This window comes from Callorhinchus milii, unplaced genomic scaffold (assembly GCF_018977255.1).
Source record: "Callorhinchus milii isolate IMCB2004 unplaced genomic scaffold, IMCB_Cmil_1.0 Scaffold165, whole genome shotgun sequence".
Lineage (NCBI taxonomy): Eukaryota > Metazoa > Chordata > Chondrichthyes > Chimaeriformes > Callorhinchidae > Callorhinchus > Callorhinchus milii.
Window position 1 is genome coordinate 1 of NW_024704906.1, and position 20393 is coordinate 20393.

The window sequence follows — 20393 nt, forward strand, 5'->3', positions numbered from 1 at the left end:
CATTAATAGGGCGTTGGATATTAAAATAATTTGTGGGGAGTTATTGTGGTGCGGGTTACTGATAGGGCGTGGTTTATGAATGTGTTGTTTGGTATTAATGGTGTGTGTTTCATTAATGGGGTGTGGGGTATTATTGTGGTGTCACGGATTAATGGATTGTGAGGTATTAATGAGGTGTACGGTTTTAATTGGGTGTGAGGTATTAATGGGGTGTGGGCTATCAATGGGCTACATGGTATTAATGGTATGAGGGTAACTAATGTGTTTTAAGTGATATTAATGGGATATGGATTATTAATGGGTTACGGAGTATTAATTGGGTATTAGACAGCAATGGACTGTGGGCTATTAATGGGGTATGGGTAATAGTGCTGTGTGGGTATTACTCCAACAACAACTTGGATTTATATAGCTCCTCCTACGCCTGACAGTGTCACAGAACACTTCACAATGATGGATCCTGGGGTTATTGTTGTGTGGGGTATTCATGGAGCGTTAGCCATTAATGGAGTGTGTGTTACTATTGGGGTGCCTGGTACCAATTGGTGTGAGGTATTAATTGGGTGTGTGATATTAATGTCGTATTAATGGAATTTGGGCTTTTAAAGTGTTTTTGGTGTATTAATGGTGTGTGGAAGTACTAAAGGACTGTATGGGGTTTTAGTGTGCTGTTTTAAATTTATTAATGTGGTATGTGACATTAATGCGGTTTGTAGTATTAATGTTGTGTACGTTGTTATTGGGAGTTGCGGGTTATCAATATGGTGTATCACGAATAAATAGGATGTCAATGGGGTGTGTGGTATTAAAGGGAGTATGGTGTTAGTGTGGTATCTGCTGTTTATGGGCTATTTGATATTAAAGGGATGTTTGGCACATTAATGATATATATGGGGTATTAATGGGGTGAGTGGTATCGCTCAGTCACTCTCACACTCGCCCATACCCACATATTAACTCACACGATCGTTCACTAACCCACTCACTTACACACTCCCCCACATTCACTCAAAAACTCACATACTCCCACACTTACACACACACTCATTCACTCCCACACTCACTCGCTCACCCATTCACACACCCACTGACACATTCGTACACTCATAAAATCATTCACCCACTCACACGGTCACTCACACACACTCATCTCACTCGCCCAATCACTCACCCACTCACTCACTCACCCACTTACACCTAAACTCATTCACTCTCTCACACACTCACACTCACTCATTCTCACCGACTAACTCATACTCTTTCACGCTCACTCATTCACACTCACACTACTTCATTCATTCTCAGCCTCGCACTCACATGCCTGCTCACCTGTTCACTTACTCAACCATTCACTCAATCTCTCACACACTCACTCACACACTCACTCATTCACACTCACTGACAGACTCTCTTTATCTCATTCTCTCTCACAATCACACTCTCTCCGCCTTTCTCCCTCTCTCACACTGTGTATCTCTCACACGCGATCTCTTTCTCCCTCTCTCACATCTCTTTCTCTCTATCTCACTGTGAATGTCTCTCTGTTACTCACTCTCTCTCACACTCTCTCTCTCTCTCACACGCACTCATTCTCTCTCTCCTACTGACCTGAGCCTCTGTCGGTCCCAGTTGTCCAGCAGCTCGCGATCGCTCTCTCTCCGGCTGGACCTCCGCCATATTTGAACTTCTCCTCCTCCAACCGTCACTTTGTCCCCGCCCAATCGCTCCCCATTGGTCCATTCCTGGCGAACGCTTTCTGCACCTGAGCTTCCCTTTGTTTTGTTTGGTTGTCAAGCAGATAACGCGCTCTAATAGGTTGGAATCTACGTCAATCACCCCTACTCATTCCCACTCTTCCGCTCTCTTTCAACAGCCACCATGTCACCGCCATTCATCACCCATTGGCCCAATCAAACAACCCACTCCTCAACCAGAGCTTCCCATTGGTCTGCCTGCTCGTTAATCTTTAATCATGCTCTGATAGGTCCAAGTCGAAGTCAGTCATCTCCGCTCCATCCCGCCTCACGTTCTCTCCAATTGCAAAACCTTCCCCGCCCACTCGCTTTCCATTGGTCCATTCAAATAACCGCCCCATCAGTCAGAGATTTTCATTGGTCAGCTGAGTTTGAAATCACACTACGTGCTCTGATAGGTCCGTCTCCACGTCAATCAGCTCCCCTCATTCCTGCCCCTTTCTCAAACCGACACTCTCTCCACGCCCACTCGCTGCCTATTGGTTCTTTCGAACACGCTCCAGTTGCCTATTGGTCATCCCGGCTGCCAATCTGCTGCCCTGTCATGTCTTCCTGAAATCTGACTTCACCCCTCTCTGCGTTCACCAGCTCTCATAGGCAAATCGCCCGGTAGTACATTGGCATTGCTTTTACAGGGCTAATAATCCCTTCAGTTGTTTGTCAATAATATTACGGTCGCTTCAACCCACGACTACAATCACTCCACTTTAGAGTATATGCTTTGATGCGCTTTGAGATATCTCAAACAAGTGAAGAGGCACTGTACAAATGCAATGATTATTATTATCATTATTATAAACAGCAGGTCGGGACGTTCAGCGAGAAAGGCACTGTTCAAATGATAGTTATTTTTCTCAGTGGGACAAAATGATCTTTACGTCATGTCTTAGCTCTGCCGGGGTGTTTGTTTGTTTTATGATTTTACCCTGACAGTGAAGTCTTGATGTGCGTTGAATGACGCACATGGGCAACCATAAACCCATACACATAGAGACACACAGTCAGACACACAATCAGACACACAGAGACAAACACAGAAACAAATTCACAAACAAAGGCACACACAGACAAACACAGAGCGATACACAAACATAAACACACAGATATACACACACACCGAGACAAAAATCCTCCGCAGACACACACACACACACACACGTACACAGCACACATAATCACACACACACATATATAGAAATACACAGACACACTCACACACAGATTCACACGCATACACAGACAAACACACAGACAGGCACAAACACTCATAAACATTCAGGCACACACACATTGGCACACACACACGGACACTCACAGACACTGATCTCCTGTTGTGACCAGATACAGACAGGAGATGTCGCTGAGCCACTGAAGGTAATTGAGAAGCATCTTCTCCTGCGAGGACATTCAGCCCCGTCTTTCTTACCCACACCATTTCTCTCCGTGACTATCTCCCCCAACACCCACCCCCACACCCTCCCCAACCCACACCTCCCTCTCTATCGGGGGCCGGGGCGCCTCTTCCCCCTCAACTCCTCAACCACACTCCTCCTCTCCCTCTCCCGACCCCCTGTTCCGCCATTTCCGCTTTCTCACTCTCTCGCACAATTTCCTACAGTGACACTCCACCTTCTCCATGGTCACTTTTGACTGAAATGAAAGAGAGAGACACACGATCTCTCCATGGTATCCAGTGACTGACAGAAGGGAGAGGCACGCCCACTGTCTCACTGATAACCAGTGCTAACAGGAGACTCGCCCACAATTATTGTTATTATTGTTATTATTCCTCCGCCATTGTTAAGCTTTGTGACGGAGTAGGAAGGCACTATATAGTGCAAGCTGTTATTCTTCTTAATATTAGTTGATTGATTTTTTATTGCTACTATTATCCGTACACAATAACAGCTACATATATTTTTATAGCGTCCTCCATGCTCCCAGAATTTAACAAAGGCCGAACCTGATCTTATATTGTCTTCCGGAAGTGAAAAGCGCTATATACGTCTAACTGTTGTTGTGGTTGTTGTACAAACAACCCATATAAATCAATAATAAACATCAATCAAATAATTATAACATCTATTAAATAATGCAGTTTAATAAATCTTAAAATCAAGTGAATTCCTGTGTCAATGTGATTTGTTCGAATAATAGTAATAATCCTTGGATTTGATGCAGCGTCTTATCACATCTTCGAGATGTCTCATAGCAGTAATTCTGCTGTTGAATTGGATTGTTTATCTTGGTTTTACAGTTAAATGATTGAGCTCTTTTGTGTGGTGTGTGCTTTATATCCGATGACGCTGTTAAGTGACACCATGACAGATTTCAGCTAAAAAATCAGCCATTACTAATTAACACAATGTGCAATGCTAACATTTTCATACAGGTTGAATTGAGCTGTTGTGGACTCTAAAACAAGGAAAATCTGCATTGTCTTTCCCAGATAGGGTCACAGGATCTTTAATGTCTGAACACGGAACAAACTAGCACGCACTTCAACATTTCGTCTTGGAGACTCAGGGAGACAGAGAGAGAAAAAGATACAAAATTGTGAGAGACAAAGTTTGTAAGAGCGAATGGTAGTGTGAGAGATACAGAGGGATAGAGAGAGAGCGTATGAATGATACAAATAAGGAGAGTGAGAGCATTGAGAGTGTGTGAGAGAGAGAGGCAGAATGTGAGAGAAGCTGCCAAGCTAACAGCATGAGTGTTGTTCAGCTACCCATAAGCTTTGCCATTTGATAGCATCTCCAATATTAACTCTTTCATACGGCTTCAGTTTAGCCTGACTGCAACGTAACACCTGGAGAAACTTCCTTCTCGTTTCCCAATAACGTCTCGGGATCTGTAACAATAATAATATTACTACTAATAATAATAATCGATGCGTTTGATATAGCGCATTTCACGTCTTCCACACGTCGCAAAGCCCTTCACATAACACGCAGCAAAGTGAATTGACTGTATATTTGCTATCGAAACGCGACAGCCAACTGCGCAGACCAGTGTCCCAGAAAGAGACCAATTTATTATTGTTTTGTTAAGGAGGGATTATTATTAGGCGTGTGGAGTAAGGAAACTTGCCCGAGGTTTCGCCCTCTGCCTGGAGTTAAACCCAGGAATCTGGCTCGCACGGCGTGTGTTCTAACCACGGAACGACAGGACTGCATTTGTCTTCAACACGGCACAAATAAAGCTCAGTTGTTCCTCTCATCTTAGAGCCTATGATAGAAAGATGGAGAGTGAGAGAGCCTAAGATTGTGAAAAGACTGACATTGTGAGAGACTCATGGGGATAGACGGAGGGTGAGAGTGTGAAACGTAAAGAGGGAGAGGGAGATTGGGAGTAAGAGAGAAAGAGACAGAGTGTGAGAGTCAGTGTGTGTGACAGAGAATTTCAGAGACAGAAATGGAGAGGAGAATGACAGTGTGAGAGACAAAGTGTGTGTGTGAAACTGACTTTGAGAGAAACAGATGGAGGGAGACTGAGAGTTTCAGCGATACAGATGGAGATGGACAGACTGTGACTGTGATATTTTGCTTCAGGGTATGAGAGAGAGTGTGAGAGACACAGTGTGCATGAGAGAGACTGAGAGTGTGAGCAAAGTTACCATCAGGTTTCACATGGATTACATTAATTTGCACAAAAAGCTGAACTCCCAATGGGTAAGGCGCCACAAAAATGTAATTTCTATTGTACTCACTTGAAGCTTGAAAGACAGAAATATTGGCTACAGCTGCGGTCACTCTAGGTAATGTAGGTTGGAGAGCAGAAAAGACAGCAGGGCTGAGTAACTCCCAATTAATCGAATTAATAGTAGATCAGAGACGTAGGAGGGAGTAAGGCCGTGAATATGGCCTTGTAGGTGAGGATGAGAATCTTGAATTCTATCCTCTTGGGGATGGGGAGGCAGTGGAGGCGAGCGAGGGTGGGAGTGATGTGGTCGCGAAGCCTGTTGCGGGACAGTACACGAGCTGCAGAGTTTTGAATGACCTGCAGCTTGTGGAGGGAGATGCCGGGAAGGCCGGCGAGGAGAGAATTCCCGTAGTCCAGCCTTGAGGTGATAAAGGCGTCGACCAGAATTTCAGCAGCCTGAGGGGTGAGGTAGTGCCGTAGGCTGGCGGTGTTCCGGGGGGAGGGAGATACATACTAAGATTGCGAAAAGCAGAATTTGTAAACATGTGAGAGACAGAGGTTCTGAGAGACACAGAGGGAGAAGCAGTGATTGTCACTGTGAAATGGGGGACCGAGTATGAGAGAAACAATGCGTGTGTGAGACGGAAGGAGAGGTATAGATGGAGAGAGACTGAGAATGTGAGAGACACAGATGGAGAGAGAGATTGGAAGTTTGAGAGGGCGAGACCTAGTAAGAGAGATACAATGTGTGTGTGTGAGCAGGAAGGACGGAGACACAGATGGAGAGAGGATGAGAGTTTGTGATAGTCAGATGGAGAGAGAGAGACGGAGAGTATGAGCGGCACAGTGTTTCAGACTGTGGTAGAGATTGTGTGAGAGAAATTGTGTGTGTGTGTGTGTGCATCAGAGAGGGAGAGAGACGGAGCGAGAGAGATTTGATGAGAGTCAGCGTTTCTGTGGAGGGGTAACATGGGCATTGTAAGCCTCTCTTCCAGGCTTCCCAATCAGGAGAATTGTGTTACTTACTTTGGGCACAAATCGTTTAACGTCAGGAGAACCTCAAAAGTCATGTCACAGGGTATACTATAAAGTGAAGTAATTCTCTATTTTGTGAGTGAACGTGGCATCATAGTTTGACAAAGTAACCTCCCACAATCAACCATGGAATGAACGGGCAATGCTTTTGGTGGATTGTTGACCGTAGTAGAACTCAAGTGAGGCTCAGCTGGGAATTGAATCCGGGACCTCTCACTTTTAGTTGAATTGTGAGCCCGAAGCGAGAATCATACCCCGCGACCAACCAGCCTCGCTGTCTGAGTTGGAACAAACATTCTTAATAATTTTTAAAAAATAGATCCGATGTTCCCATCACTTAAAATTCTATTATGGTGGGTTCAAAAGACATCAGCTCCAAGGGTTTAGGGAAATCGATGAGGAGATTTCCTCCGAATCATACAAATCTCTTTGAGCTTACACAGAGCCCCAACCGATCCCACACATTTGTCACAGAACAGAAGCCTGCCTGCTTCTTCTAGATCCAACCACGTGTCTCCAATCCGGGCAAACTACTGTTCAGACAAATATAGAAACAAAAATCCGCTAAAGAAATTCTGCTGTTTAGTTTTATTTTTTCCTTTTACCGTTAAATATTTGAATGCTTTCTGCAGGGAGATTTATGTGGTTTGTGCTTTATATCGATAAAGTTGCTAAGCTAATACCATGATAGTGGTTCAGCTAAAGATCAGCTTTTGCCATTTGATACCATGTCCAATATTTTCCCTTTCGTATAGGTTAAATTGAGTTGGTCTGGAATCTAACACATGGAGAAATATCCTTCTCCTTTCCTAATAGCGTTTCAGGAAATTTTGACGTTTTTTCCACAACACAGCACATATTGAAACACAAATATCATCTTATCTTAAAGCCTGAGGTAGACATAGGGAGAGAGAGACTAAGATTGTGAGTGAAACAGTTTTAAGAGAGACTGACAGTGTGAGACAAACGTAGTGGGAGATTTTGACAGATACAGAGGAAAAGTGGGACATGGAGTGTGAGACAGAGAGAGACGGAGAATTAGGGGCACAATGTGCGTGTGTGACAGAGACTTTGTGAGACACAGGTTGCTAGAGACTGGAAGTGTGGGAGGCAAAGTGTGTGAGAGACAGAGAATTTGAGAGAAACAGATTGAGGGATACTGAGAGTGTCAGAGCCACAGATGGAGATAGAGAGACTGAGAGTTTGAACGACATTGTGCTTCAGAGTGTGAGTGAGAGAGTGTCAGAGACAGTGTGTGTGTGAGAGACAAAGAGTGTGAGCAATGTTAAATTAGATTTCACATGAATCATATTAATTTGCACAAACAGCTGAACTTCTGAAGTAAAAGACCCTTGAACAATGTAATTTGAATTATACTGTATTGAACTTGCAGCTTCAAAAATAGCAATATTACCTTCCCTGTTTTCAACCGATGTACTGCCGATTGGAAAAGGCTTCCTTACTTGATTATAATGTTGTCGACAAGACAAAAAGCAGATTCGAAGTGGGATCAGTGTCCAGAGAAATACATAGAGNAAAAACTCCCCTGAAGAAATTATTTATTTCTGTGAGCATTCTTTTCATTTTTCAAGTCAATATTTTGGCCCATGTTCCAGAGAGTACGGTAATGATGCTAAGCTAACACCATGGCAGTTTCTCAGCTGTCCAGCAGTCTTTCCCACTTGACACAATTTCCAACATGAATACTTTCGTACAACTTGAATTGAACTGGTCTGAACTTTAACACCTGGAGAAACTGCAGTCTCTTTTATCAAAAGTTTCGCGTGATCCTTAACATCTGCAATAAAAACGGTACAAACTGCACCTCAATTTATCATTTCTTTTGAGAATCTCCGCGAGAAACATATAGACTGAGAGCGTGGGAGACACAAATGGAGCGAGAGACACAGTGTACCTGTGTATGAGAGAGACTCACAGAGAGAGAGAGAGAGAGAGAGAGAGACGCGAGAGAGAGATACACCGACATGTAATGGCATAGAATGATACAGAGAAGCAGGCCTTGCACACTAGCCGGTTGTGCGTGCGTGTCTGTGTGTGATGCTGAGGCAAATAACTCATTTCAAATATATCACAATTCATTCTGGTTCTGTGTGATCTCGGTAGAAATAGAGAGAGAGGGAAAGTCTGAGTAACTACAAACAGAAACACGGAGAAATCTGTTCCCTGCAGAGAGGGAGGGAGAGAGGGTTGAACAGCTTACAAGAAAGGTTGATTGAGATAATGATACTTAGACGCATTCAAATTGCCACTTGATGCTTTGCTATGAAAATGCTGTAATGTTTGTACAATTTATTAAACCAAAAACGCCAGAGGTCAGGTATTGCATACACACAAAGTCGTGGAAAATAAAGCAACATATGTCCACTATTCTGTTTAATCTCTCTAGGCCTTTTTGTTGCTTTGAGTACTCAAGAGTAAATTGAGATCTTGTCGGATTTAGAAACAGATATAATGTTTAAGAATTAGACAAACTTAAAGCCAAACTATTTACACAATGAACAGACAACAATGAGAATTATTGTACCATTAGATTTCACATTAATTAAACTAGATTGGGCAAACATTGTTTACCAGTTTCCTCTCGTGCAGTTTAGCAGCTGAACTTCCGACGTGAAACCCACTGTACAAATGTGATTAGTATTACACTGTATTGAACTTGCAGCTTAAAAGGGAGCAATATTTACTCCCCCTATTGTCACCCGAGTTATATCAGATTGGAGACTGACTTCCTTATTTGATTGTAAGGTTGTCAAAATCCGACAAGATCTCAGGGATGGGGAATTCTCAATTTAATCTTGATTACTCAAAGCAACAAAAAGGCCTTGAGAGATTAAACAGAATAGTGGACATATGTTGCTTTATTTACCACGATTTTGCAAACATAAATTTAACTCAACAACGGTAACAAGAGTGATACCACAACCTTTAGCTGGGCTCATTATTATTCAGAACCATCTCAGTAAAGAGCGGCAGAGTCAAGATATGCCTCTTGGGAAGAATTGAATGGATTAACAATGGAATGTCTGTCATCAGCTCAAAGTTACTCTGGAGAAAATAGGACAAATCTCACATTTGTTTAATTGCACTGTCAATTGTTTTAAAAAGTTACTGTTTCCCAAGAACACTCACATGCTCTCCTGTTTATGCACATCGAGCTGTCAGAATTTCTCCATTGGAAAACTGTACATAAACCTGAAAGACAAAGCGGAACTTATATAATTTGTCACCGAATACACAAATGGCATAGAATGATCCAGAAAAACAAGACATTTCGACAAACTGGTAAACTCCGCCGTTTGCCCCACACCACCAAACCCCCCGTAACACCACCTACTATTACTCGCCCATACCCTTCTATTCCCCACTCCTACACCCCTTTATTGCCACATCATACGTCCCTATATTGCCCTCTCTTACAGCCCTCTATTCCTTCTCCTGCACATATAGTGCCTTCAGCCACTATGACCCGAGTACATGGAACTCCCTTCCTGAGTCGCTTCGCCTCGCACCCTCTCTTCCTATTTTCAGGTCCCTTCTCAAGACCTTTGTTTTCGACCGCGCTTTTGGTCACCTTCCTCCCCCACCCCGTGGCTCGGCCTCGGGATCAGTTACTGTGAAGCGCATTGAGACGCCGTCCGGCGTGGAGGGCGCTATATAAATCCAATTTGCTGCTGTTGTTGTTCATGTCAGGAGGACGACCCGAATCGCTGAACAGTCAGGGATTCGGACACGGGAGGGTAGACTGGGTGTGGAGTGGTGATGGCGGTGGTGTGGGGGTTGGGGGGCGTGGATGTTATTTGTTCGGTGCTTTGAATCAGCGAGGATGAAGGGCAAATCGTGTAGGAGCGTGGCGAAAGGTAGGGTCGAATAGGATGATTTTGAGTTGTGGCTTGAATTAGGCAAGAAAGCGAGCGCGATGAAGAAAATATGGGAAGAAATTCAAGAGCTTTACGGCAGAAAGGCTGATAGCCGACCTATCGGGCTGCGTGAAGAAATTTCAGTTACATGCAGATCAACGTTGGAATGTCTATCATCATCTCATAAAAGAAAAAGTCACATTTCATCAACTGCATTGTTGATTATTCTAAAAGAGCGTCAAAACAAAAATTCACATTAACGCAGCATTCAGTGATTTCTACTCCAGCTTGCGCCTAGAAGCAGGAGAGGAGGAAGATAGAGAGGCTAGTGGTAGTAGGGTTACCGAAGTGACGGTTTAAGAGGAGTGTCTAGAGACGTATTTTTAAGGAGAAAAGGGAGTGGACAAGGTGAATTATATCCTTAAGCAACCTGACAGATCAAATATACAACATCATTGCTTTCCCTGCCATTGATGTACTATCATTCGCTTCAGGGCTCCTTGAGGCATTTCACTGATGATACTGCGAAATAATAATAATAATACTAATCCTTGCATTTGATATAGCGCTTTTCACATCGGGAGGACATCCCAAAGCGCTTCACAGAACACACTGTAAAGTGAATTGACTGTATGTTTGTGGGCGAACGCGGCAGCCAATTACGCACAGCAATGTCCCACAAACAATTGTAGATTGAAAAATGACATATTTTATTATTGTATTTGGTTTTGGAGGGATTATTATTAGGCATGTAGAGTAAGGAAACTTGCCCAAGATTCCGCCCTGCCTGGCATTGAACTCAGGTCTCTCGCTTGCAAAGCGAGTGCTCTTACCACTGAGCTACAGGACTCCATATACCGATCTCTCCATTCATGACTCGATCTTTTGATTCACAACCTCTTAACTTCCACCTTAGCCAATGGTTTCACAATCTTCCCTACCTCTAAGAGGATAGAAAGGTGACCGAAGGCAAGGTCAAAGGGGACAGCCTCGAGGCATTCCTTCAATGAGGCAACGGATTTTACGAAGTGACGAAAATGTGGGAAGAAGTTCCAGAGGATAATGGCAAAGAGGCTGAAAGCCCAAATGAAGATATTGTCTTGAGATATTGAGAGAGCGGGGCAATAAAATTAATTTGGACAGCTTTTTCAAAGAGTAAACACGGACCCGATGGGCCGGATGACCTACCTCTGGCTATATCGGTTGAACAATTAATATACACACTCCATCGCACTAGATAAACAACAACGTGCATTTATGTAGAGCCCATCACCGAGGGTAGCATACCGTAGAGCACACCAATATCGTGGGCCTGGATTTCTTAACCGCTTTCTGTGCATCAGTTTATCAGTTTATGAAGCGCTTCCTGGAAACCCAAATGAACAACCTCCAAATGTATTGCCTTTGTATGCTCTTTTAGCTCCAGCTTCTGAGCCATGTTTTGGCTGATGTCATAGTGTGTGTTTGGTATCTGTTGCAGTCTAACCAGTTAACCCCACACAGCTTGTTATTCAGAGCGCTCTCTGGCAAGCTTCCTGCTGCTTGTCCATTGAGGACCACGTTAGCTGAGACTTTGGTGAAGATGCCCTGCCCCCAGTCATCTTTCTGCTGAGTGGGAAGATGCCCTGCCCCCAGTCATCTTTCTTCCTTTCCAGATCCAGCCGATGAGCCAGGCTGTGTTGTCCTGTCATCAGGAGTGAATGCCCGGAAACATGCGGGGAAGGAAAGAAGGATGTCGCAAGAAAATATAAAATGTGAGCAACTGAAAAGAGGAAGTAGGTAATCCTGCAAAGAGTCTAATCTGAGAGCGTAAATCTGTGTTTTCTCCTGTCTATGTATTATTACATTTCACTCCAGGTTTGCGTGCAATCCTTTCTTATTGTTTCACGGGAATTCATGTGACATGTTGTGAATGTCTATTTATAGACGGACACAAACACACAGAATTTTGCGCACAGCAATACAGAAGTGTCAAATGTAACACCAGGAAACCCCCACTTCTTCTTTCCACAAAATGCACAGCGCTGGGTTTCCAGCTTAGTTGACCGCTCCCAATTGTGGCTTTGCTCACCATACTAAAATAACTAACTGCCTCGGATTCAGCTGCACACTGGCGGTTTTTTTTTGCGGCTGAGGCAAATTGTGCAACAATTCCTGTCAAGGACATCACGAGTCGAGTTCGTTCCGCTTGGTCTCTACAGAGAGAGAGAGAGAGAGAGAGAGAGACCAAGTCTCTGATTCCCATATCTGAACGTCGCTTTATATCCATCTGTACGTCACATTTCGTGTTCTTCTCTGAGTGTTTGCGTGTGTGCGTTTGTGTATGTGTCTATCACAGCTCAGGCTGCCTCTGTCCGTGTATCTGAGTGTGTGTATGTGTCTGTATGTGTGTCAGATTATTTCTCGGTGTGTGCCACAACAGCTTTCTTTGTAAGTATTACAGAAAAGTGGATGTTTGGTGAACACAGAGCTCAGTGACCCTGTCAAAAGCTTCTCTTGAGAATTACTCAAGTTACTCAGGTGTTTTAAGTTTGCAAATTTCCCTCCCCGTCGGACAAAATCACAAGCCTCCAGGCTCTACTCTTCACACGAGCTCCTCCTCATTCTCGTCATGGAATCATTGTTTATTATCTTTGGTGAGTAGCGTTTCAATCCACGAATATTTATGGGAATGTACTGTAAAGTGGTATTATGTAGCTCGGAGGTTGGAGCACTCGCCTTGCAAGCGAGATACTTTGGTTCAATTCCAGGCAGGGCAAAACCTTGCTCAAGTTTCCTTACTCCACACGCCTAGTAACAATCCCTGCAAAATAAAACAATAATAATTTGGTCATTTTCAATCCGCGATTGTTTGCCGTGTTTCGCCCACGTATATAAGATCAATTAAATTTACAGCATATTGTGTGAACAGTTTTGAGACGTCTAGACGACGTAAAAAGCACTATTTCAAACGCAAGGATTATTAATTATTCTTATAATCCAATCACAGATTCTCCCCAGCCAGAGAGATGGAATGGAGAGATGAGTGAGAGGCGTCTTTCTTGACCCTGAACTATCCTTTCTCCCCTAAAATCGTGCAATGACCCGCGCTGGCTTCCCCCATTTCCGCAACATTAAACGGGTCCGCCAATGTCTTACACCGCAGGGTGCAGGAAATTTCATACGTGCTTTTCATAACATCCAGGCTTCTATATGCAAAGTCACTGCTTGTCATCCTCCCCAACTATTCACTCTATCGGCCGCAGATCACCCAGGAATCTGCAGCCCGTGTCATCTCCTCCACCAGACTCTGTGACCGTATCATACCCGTCCTGGCCTGACTCCGTTGGATAGGTTCAGGATCTGATTCCGCAACCTGAATGCCCTCCATGGCCTCACTCCCCCTACATCTGCGATTTCCTAACGCCTTACCAATCTGCCCTCTCCCTCAGCTCAGCGGACTCCAGCCTGATTCATGTCTCCCACCGCACCGCCCCAGCATCGACGAGGGAGCATTTTGCCACTCTGCAACCATTGGAACTCTTTTGTGCAGTCCCCCTACCGCGCCCTTTCCTTGCTTCCCTTCATCATAAATCTGAATACACTACCTTTTTGACCATGCGATGGTTAACCCAAGTTATTCTTTGTTCTCCAAACTCTTGAATGCAGTACACCATCTCATATCCTAAATACAGTTTTTCGAGCGCCTTCGGACATCCTTCTGAAGTGAAGAGCCCTGACGAATCGTATCTGTTTGTTATCCGTATAGGCGAGGCTGGAGGGGAGAATGAATAAGTGGGGAGAAAGAGAAAGGGGACATTGAGGAGGGAAAGTCATTTCTAAGCTTCCCCACATTAACCTATATTGCTATATAAAAACAAGGTGTCAAAATGCAAGTTGTTGTTGATGGGTAACGGGACAGGAGCTACCAGGAAAAACAAAAACAAGTGAGCAAACTCCATACCGAAAACGAGATACAATCTGCTCTGCCTATTCAGATATTTTTTTTCAGTTTCTGGGTTGTCATCACCAAATTGCTTCTTCTCCATGACTCCAAAGAGAAAAATAAACGTAAACGATCCTTGGACAGAAAACAAAAAACTGAAGTCGCTGGAAACAGTCGGCTTGTGAGGCAGCATCAGTGACTTTTGTTTTTGTTTTCAGGTTTCCAGCATTTGCAGTTATTTGCATTTATTTTGCCCAGAAAATGCAGTTTAGCCCAATGGTGTGTTTGTGAGCCTTTGAAAGATATACTTGCTCAGTTCCACTGTGTGATCTCTACAGTAATCCCATTCTCTGTCTTCGCTTTCCCTGTTTATTTGTACTGGTGTTCAATCCCACACGAGCGACCTTCTTCAGCGCGAACGTAATTGGTTGCCTGAATTTAAGGAACAATTGTGTGAGATACGGGCAGATTAGCTCCATGTTTGGGTGAATTATTGTACTAGTAATTCCTGCTTTGCCCTTTCTTTCCCTTGTACAGTGATATTTCTGGAGAGAAAAACTGTGGAAACTGCAGGTTAGTGACACAATGTAACAACCAAAATTTGCTGTGGGAGCATGAGCACTCTTCCTCTATCCCGATACCTTGCCCCTTCTTTCTCCATGTCCAGTTGCCGCCTGAATACCTTCCTAATCGACCATGCCTAAAGGCACCACGCGATCCCCCTGATTCGGAGTCACGCTGCACTACTGTCAAACGATCAGGGAGGAAATCCTGTGTGAGGGACGCTGTGTAACTGTTTTTTTTTGGTGCCGGCAGTTTTGCAGCGCTTGGAGGAGTTCTTTCATAAGCTGCTACATATTGGGATGTTGGAAATAATCAGGGTGACACTTGTGGTTTGGAGAGTGCGACCTCGTTGATGACGCTATATGTGTGCCCTAGGGAGGAGCTATACACTGAGGGAAGAGATATAACCTGGGAGATGGGCTGTAGGCTGGGGTATGGGAATATAACCTGGTGTCTGGGGGCGTGGGGGCGCTGTGCCTGGGATCGTGTTGAGTGTGGCTCTCTAAACAGAGAGAGTTATACACTAACTCTCTGTGTTTGTGTATAAACTGTGCATCTAGTACAGCCGCAAACCTGAGCCATTAATACACTAATAGAAGGACAACAGCTGTGATTGTTTCTATGTATCTGCTAACAATGCAATAACCGAATGAAATACAGACATGATTTATACTTCAATAAAATTGTTTCCATTTGCTTATGTCATGGCAATACTTTCCATATTCTCCTATCGTTAATGCTATATATATTTTTTAAAAAATCTCATCCCAAAATAGATATTTCTACATGATATTGTGCAAAAGAAATTAATGTTAGCAGAAAAATACATACCGTTCTAGAGAGACACATCTGTACAAATGTATTCTTTATCAAAGTAGAAAACCATGGTTATGTTTTAGTAGCAAATCTCCGATCGTTATATAAGGTATAATGTTATATAAAGTATAACCATACAAAGAATTATATGAAGTGTAACCATAAAATATAAAATATAAAAGCCGAATTTAAACTACAACTAATATCATTTGATATTGCGCCTAATCGCGTATTCGAAACGTCTCAAAATACATCACAGAATATGCTGCAATGGGAATCTGCTCTATGTTTTGTTAGCGAAACGCGGCAGCCAATCGCACACAGCGTGGTCTCACAAATATTGTTGGATTCAGTGACCAAAACTTTATGTTTTTTCAATGGATTGTTTCCCCCAGAAAAGAGATGTACATTGTGTTCTATTATGCCGATTTTGTCCGATAATTTACAGTGAGTATGACAGTGAGGCTGGTGAATGGAGGCAGCTCATGTGTCGGGACAGTGCAGGTTTACCACGATGGTCAATGGGGTACAGTGGATGGCTCAGGTGACTATGGCTGGGATATGAAGGCAGCGGCTGTGGTTTGTAAGGAGTTGGGCTGTGGAGTCGCGCTGTCAGCACCAGGAGGCGCTCACTTTGGGGTGGGCTCAGGTCCCGTTGTGACGTACGATGTTCGGTGCAGAGGGATGGAGTCTACTCTGAGGAGCTGTCAGTCAAAGCCCTGGGGTCACCGTTACTGGTTGTCACACTCCTAAGATGTCGGCGTCTTCTGCTCAGGTAAATAATACATTCTCTGATCGTTTTTTATTTCTCATGTTTTCGCTTAACCGTAATTTGTGAGATTCTGATAAAGAGTGTATCCACAATATGTCACTTTATTATTATTACATCTGGGGTGGGTGGGGTGGTGGCGTTATGTTTCACCTGATGGCCCTGGGGTGGCTATTGCGGAAACATGCTTATGATGTCGGCGTCATCTGCTTCGTTAAACAAGTTTTTCATTGATCATCAGCTCGTTCTAGGAGAGGGTTGTGTGGTGGGATGAGCAGGAGGGGGATGTATTGGTGAGCACAGGCGACTCAGCATGGGGGATGAGCACATGGTGGTTAGTACAAGGGGATGAGCACAGCATGGGTGAGCACAGAGTTGAACACAACGTTTGAGCACATGGGGCTGAGCAACAGGGGCTGAGAACTGGGAGATTGTGATTTCAGGGTGGTTGAGCATAGGCGCTGAGGAGATGAAATTCTATCACAAGGGTTGAGCACATCTCGAATGATCACAGGGATCGCTGAGCACACGGTGGGGATGGATGAGAGCATCTGGCGAGAACAAGGGGCATGAATACAATTGGGAGAGCTCAGTGGGTGTGAGCACAGGGGAGGGATGAGCACAGTGAGGATGAGCACAGGGACGCCGCTATGCACGGCGTGTGTGGTGAGCACGGTGAGTGTGAGCACAGGGAGTTTGAGAACAGGAAACGGTTGAGCACAGGGGAGCTGAGCGAAAGGGTTGAGATTTATTAATAATAAAGTTGATCACATGGGTGAATGACAACATTGGCGTGAGCACAGCGTTTGAGTACAGTGTGAGTGAGAAAAGGGGATGAGCACACGGAAGGCTAGCACAGGGGTTGAGCACAGGGGTCGAGCACAGGAGGTTATTATTAAATCTGTGGGCGAAATGCGGCAGCTAATTGCACACAGTGGTGTCCCGCAAACATTCATTGTTTGAGTGACGAAATCACTGTTATTTTAAGGGATTATCAGACGCTGAAAATAAATCCGTCAATTGACTGCTGGGTTCCCACTGCTTGGCAGGCAATCAGAAAAAAGTGGAGTCAGGAAACTTGCCTAAAATTTTGCCCTGACCGTAAATCTAAATATAAGTTACAATAAAATAACATAAATTATAATAATCTAATATAAAATTGATTAATTTAAACAAAATTTTAATACTCCAGTATAAAAGTATGATAATTTAATATAAAATATAATGATATAGAGTATTATAATATAATGTATAATAACACTATCCTTTGTTTGCAAACGTAGTTGCTGCAGGTACTGATGGAGTAAACCGTTACTGTTATTTTGACAGCAGGGTTATGGACTGCATGTAGCCAGCAATCACTGCAACCGTTATAATGGTTATTATTGTTGTTGTACTGTTTAACACCAAACATACGTTCAATGTCCCCGCTGCTCTGTACGTGTACATTATGTTATACTATCCTGAGTGACTGGAAGTCAAACAGGTAACAGACTCCTAATATTGGATATGATGTTTTTCAGAGGGTGTGAGGCTGGTGAATGGCCGCAGCCCGTGTGCCGGGAGAGTGGAGGTTTACCATAGAGGACAATGGGGCACAGTGCAAAGCTCAGGCTATTATGGTCAGTCCTGGGATATGAAGGCCGCGGCTGTGGTGTGTAAGGAGTTGGGCTGCGGAGCCGCGCTGTCAGCACCAGGAGGCGCTCACTTTGGGAGGGGCTCAGGTCCCATTGTGACGTATGATGTTCGGTGCAGAGGGAGTGAGTCTACTCTGAGGGAATGTCCCTCAGATCCCTGGGGTCACTATTACTGGTCTCACCAATATGATGCCGGCGTCAGCTGCTCAGGTAAACAATTCACTCTCTGAGCATTTTACAGCTCTGATGTTCCGGTAAATCACAGTTTGAGAAACACTGATAACGATTGTATCCTACAAGATGTTAGTTTATTATTATTAAACTCGGGGGAAGGGAGGCGTGCTGGGGGGGGACGGAAGTGTGGTTTAGGGCAGCGTTTTTGTCACGCCGGGATTACTAACCTGCACAGCGTTTGAGCAAAGGGATAGGGAGCAAGCAGCGTGGGGCTGAGCAGAGGGATTGAACCAGTGGAGGGGAATGTGAGCAGAGGGGTGTTTAAGAGCAGGGTTGTGAGAGTAGGTGAAAGAGCACAGGGGGTGAGCACAAGGGATGATAATTAGAAGGAGAGGTGAATGCACGGGATGAGCACCGAGGGGTGATCACAGGTGGCTGAGCACAGCGGGTGGGTTGAGAAGGCTATGCACAGGGAGGGGGATTAGAAAAGTGGTGCTATCACAGATATTGTGAGCAAAAGCTGCTGAGCAGCGGTGAGCACGTGGGGCTGAGTAGAGGGAGGGTTTGAACTCGGAGGCGCACACTGTGGTGCCCGCAAATCGCAGGGTAACACTTGGGACGACGACAGAGGTGGAGACCAGTGTACAAAGTGCGAGCACAGTGAATGGTTTAAACAAGTGTGTTGATCACCTTGGGTTAGCGCAGAGTGGCATGAAACAAGGGAGTGAGTACAGGGAAATTGCGCGCAGTCAGACCAGCACAGGGGTTGAGTACGTGGGGTGCAGTGGATGAGCACAGGTGTGAGCACAAGGTGTGGAGCATACGGGTTAGTGCAGGGTCATCAGCAGTTGGGGGAGGGGGCGTACTGGCGCGACCACAGGAGTTTGAGCACAAAGGGAGTGTTCACGGGGGATTGATCACCGGGGGTTTGGCATAGAGGCATCCGCAGAGGGGTGTGAGCAAAATGTCTGAGCACAGTGGTTGAGGTGCACAATGTTGGATCACAAGGTGTTGGTGAAAATCGGTCGTAGCATCAGGCAGGTAAGCAGGGAATTAAAGTACGGGTGAGTACAGTGGAGGTCAGCAATCTGGGGTGAGTAAGGGTTTGGAGAGTGGGCAGTGACAATTGGGGAGAGCACAGTTGAATGTGCACAGGGGAGGTGAGGTCAAAGGCGGCTGAAAGTAGAGGCGTGAATACAGAGTGAGGTGATTAGAAGATACGAGCACAGAGTGTTGACCACAGTGGGGCTGAGCACAGGCAGAAGACCACAGGGGGAAGCGCAATGGGTATTGTGTGAACATGGGGATGAGCGAATGTTTGTGCTGAGCACACTGTGGTGAGCATAGATTGAGATCATTGAGGAGTCAACACAGAGCTCTGAACAAAGGGAATTGAGCACAGGGTGGGGTGGGTGTGGGAGGGTGTGGAATGCTGAACATAGGGGCTGAGCGCAGGGAATTGAGCTTGGGAATGGGAACAAAGTGTGACAACAGGGGTAAAGAAAGACGTTTGTTTAGTATAGGGCGGTGTGAACATTATGCGGCAACTCAAGGCTTGAGCACACGGGCCTCAGCAAAAATGGCACAAGTGTATGGTGTTGAGCTTCAGGGGAAGCACATGTGAGATGAGCACTAGGCGGTGAGATCAGGGATTGAGCACAAAGAGGGTTGCATTCAGTGGGAAGAGCAATTGGGTATGTGGTGGGGAGAAGGGAGGTTGGGCACAGGTGTGGGCACATGAGGAAGCAATGGGGTTTACACAAGGGAGCCGTTACCACACGGAATTCAGGAAAGTGGGATGCGATCACACCGGTGTGAGCACAGGGGGCTGAGCACAGGGTGGAGAGCACAAGGTTGTAAGCACAGGGTGGTGATCGCAGTAGAGTTATCACAGTGTTGAGCACAGTGGAGGGCATAGGTAGTGAGCAAACGGTGCTCAAGGGCTCAGGATGATAAGCAGAGATTGCTAGGGGTACACATTGGGTGGTCTTGTCTGGAGCACAGATGGTTTAGAACAATTGGGTGAGCATAGAAGTGGTGAGCACAGTCGGGTGTTGAATAAGCCCAGGGTTGGAGCACAGAGGGTTGAGCACAGGGCCCTGAACACAGGGGTAAAGCTGAGCACAGCGCTTGAGCAAAGTTTGGGCGAGTTACATAACGGAGGTGAGCAAAGTGGTTTGGGCAAAAGGGCGAGCACAG

The 20393-nt window shown here is 44.9% G+C and overlaps 1 protein-coding gene across 1 annotated transcript in view; it reads left to right on the plus strand.

Annotated features, from left to right (window-relative positions):
- Window positions 1–12557: 12557 nt before the first annotated feature.
- Window positions 12558–20393, plus strand: part of LOC103191288 (scavenger receptor cysteine-rich type 1 protein M130-like) — a 15733-nt gene continuing 7897 nt past the window's right edge. Inside the window, exons 1-3 of the mRNA XM_042345937.1 lie at window positions 12558–12945; window positions 14772–14807; window positions 17907–18230. Coding sequence (XP_042201871.1) covers window positions 12921–12945; window positions 14772–14807; window positions 17907–18230 — 385 coding nt within the window. The 5' untranslated portion in view covers window positions 12558–12920. The remainder of the gene's footprint in view (window positions 12946–14771; window positions 14808–17906; window positions 18231–20393) is intronic.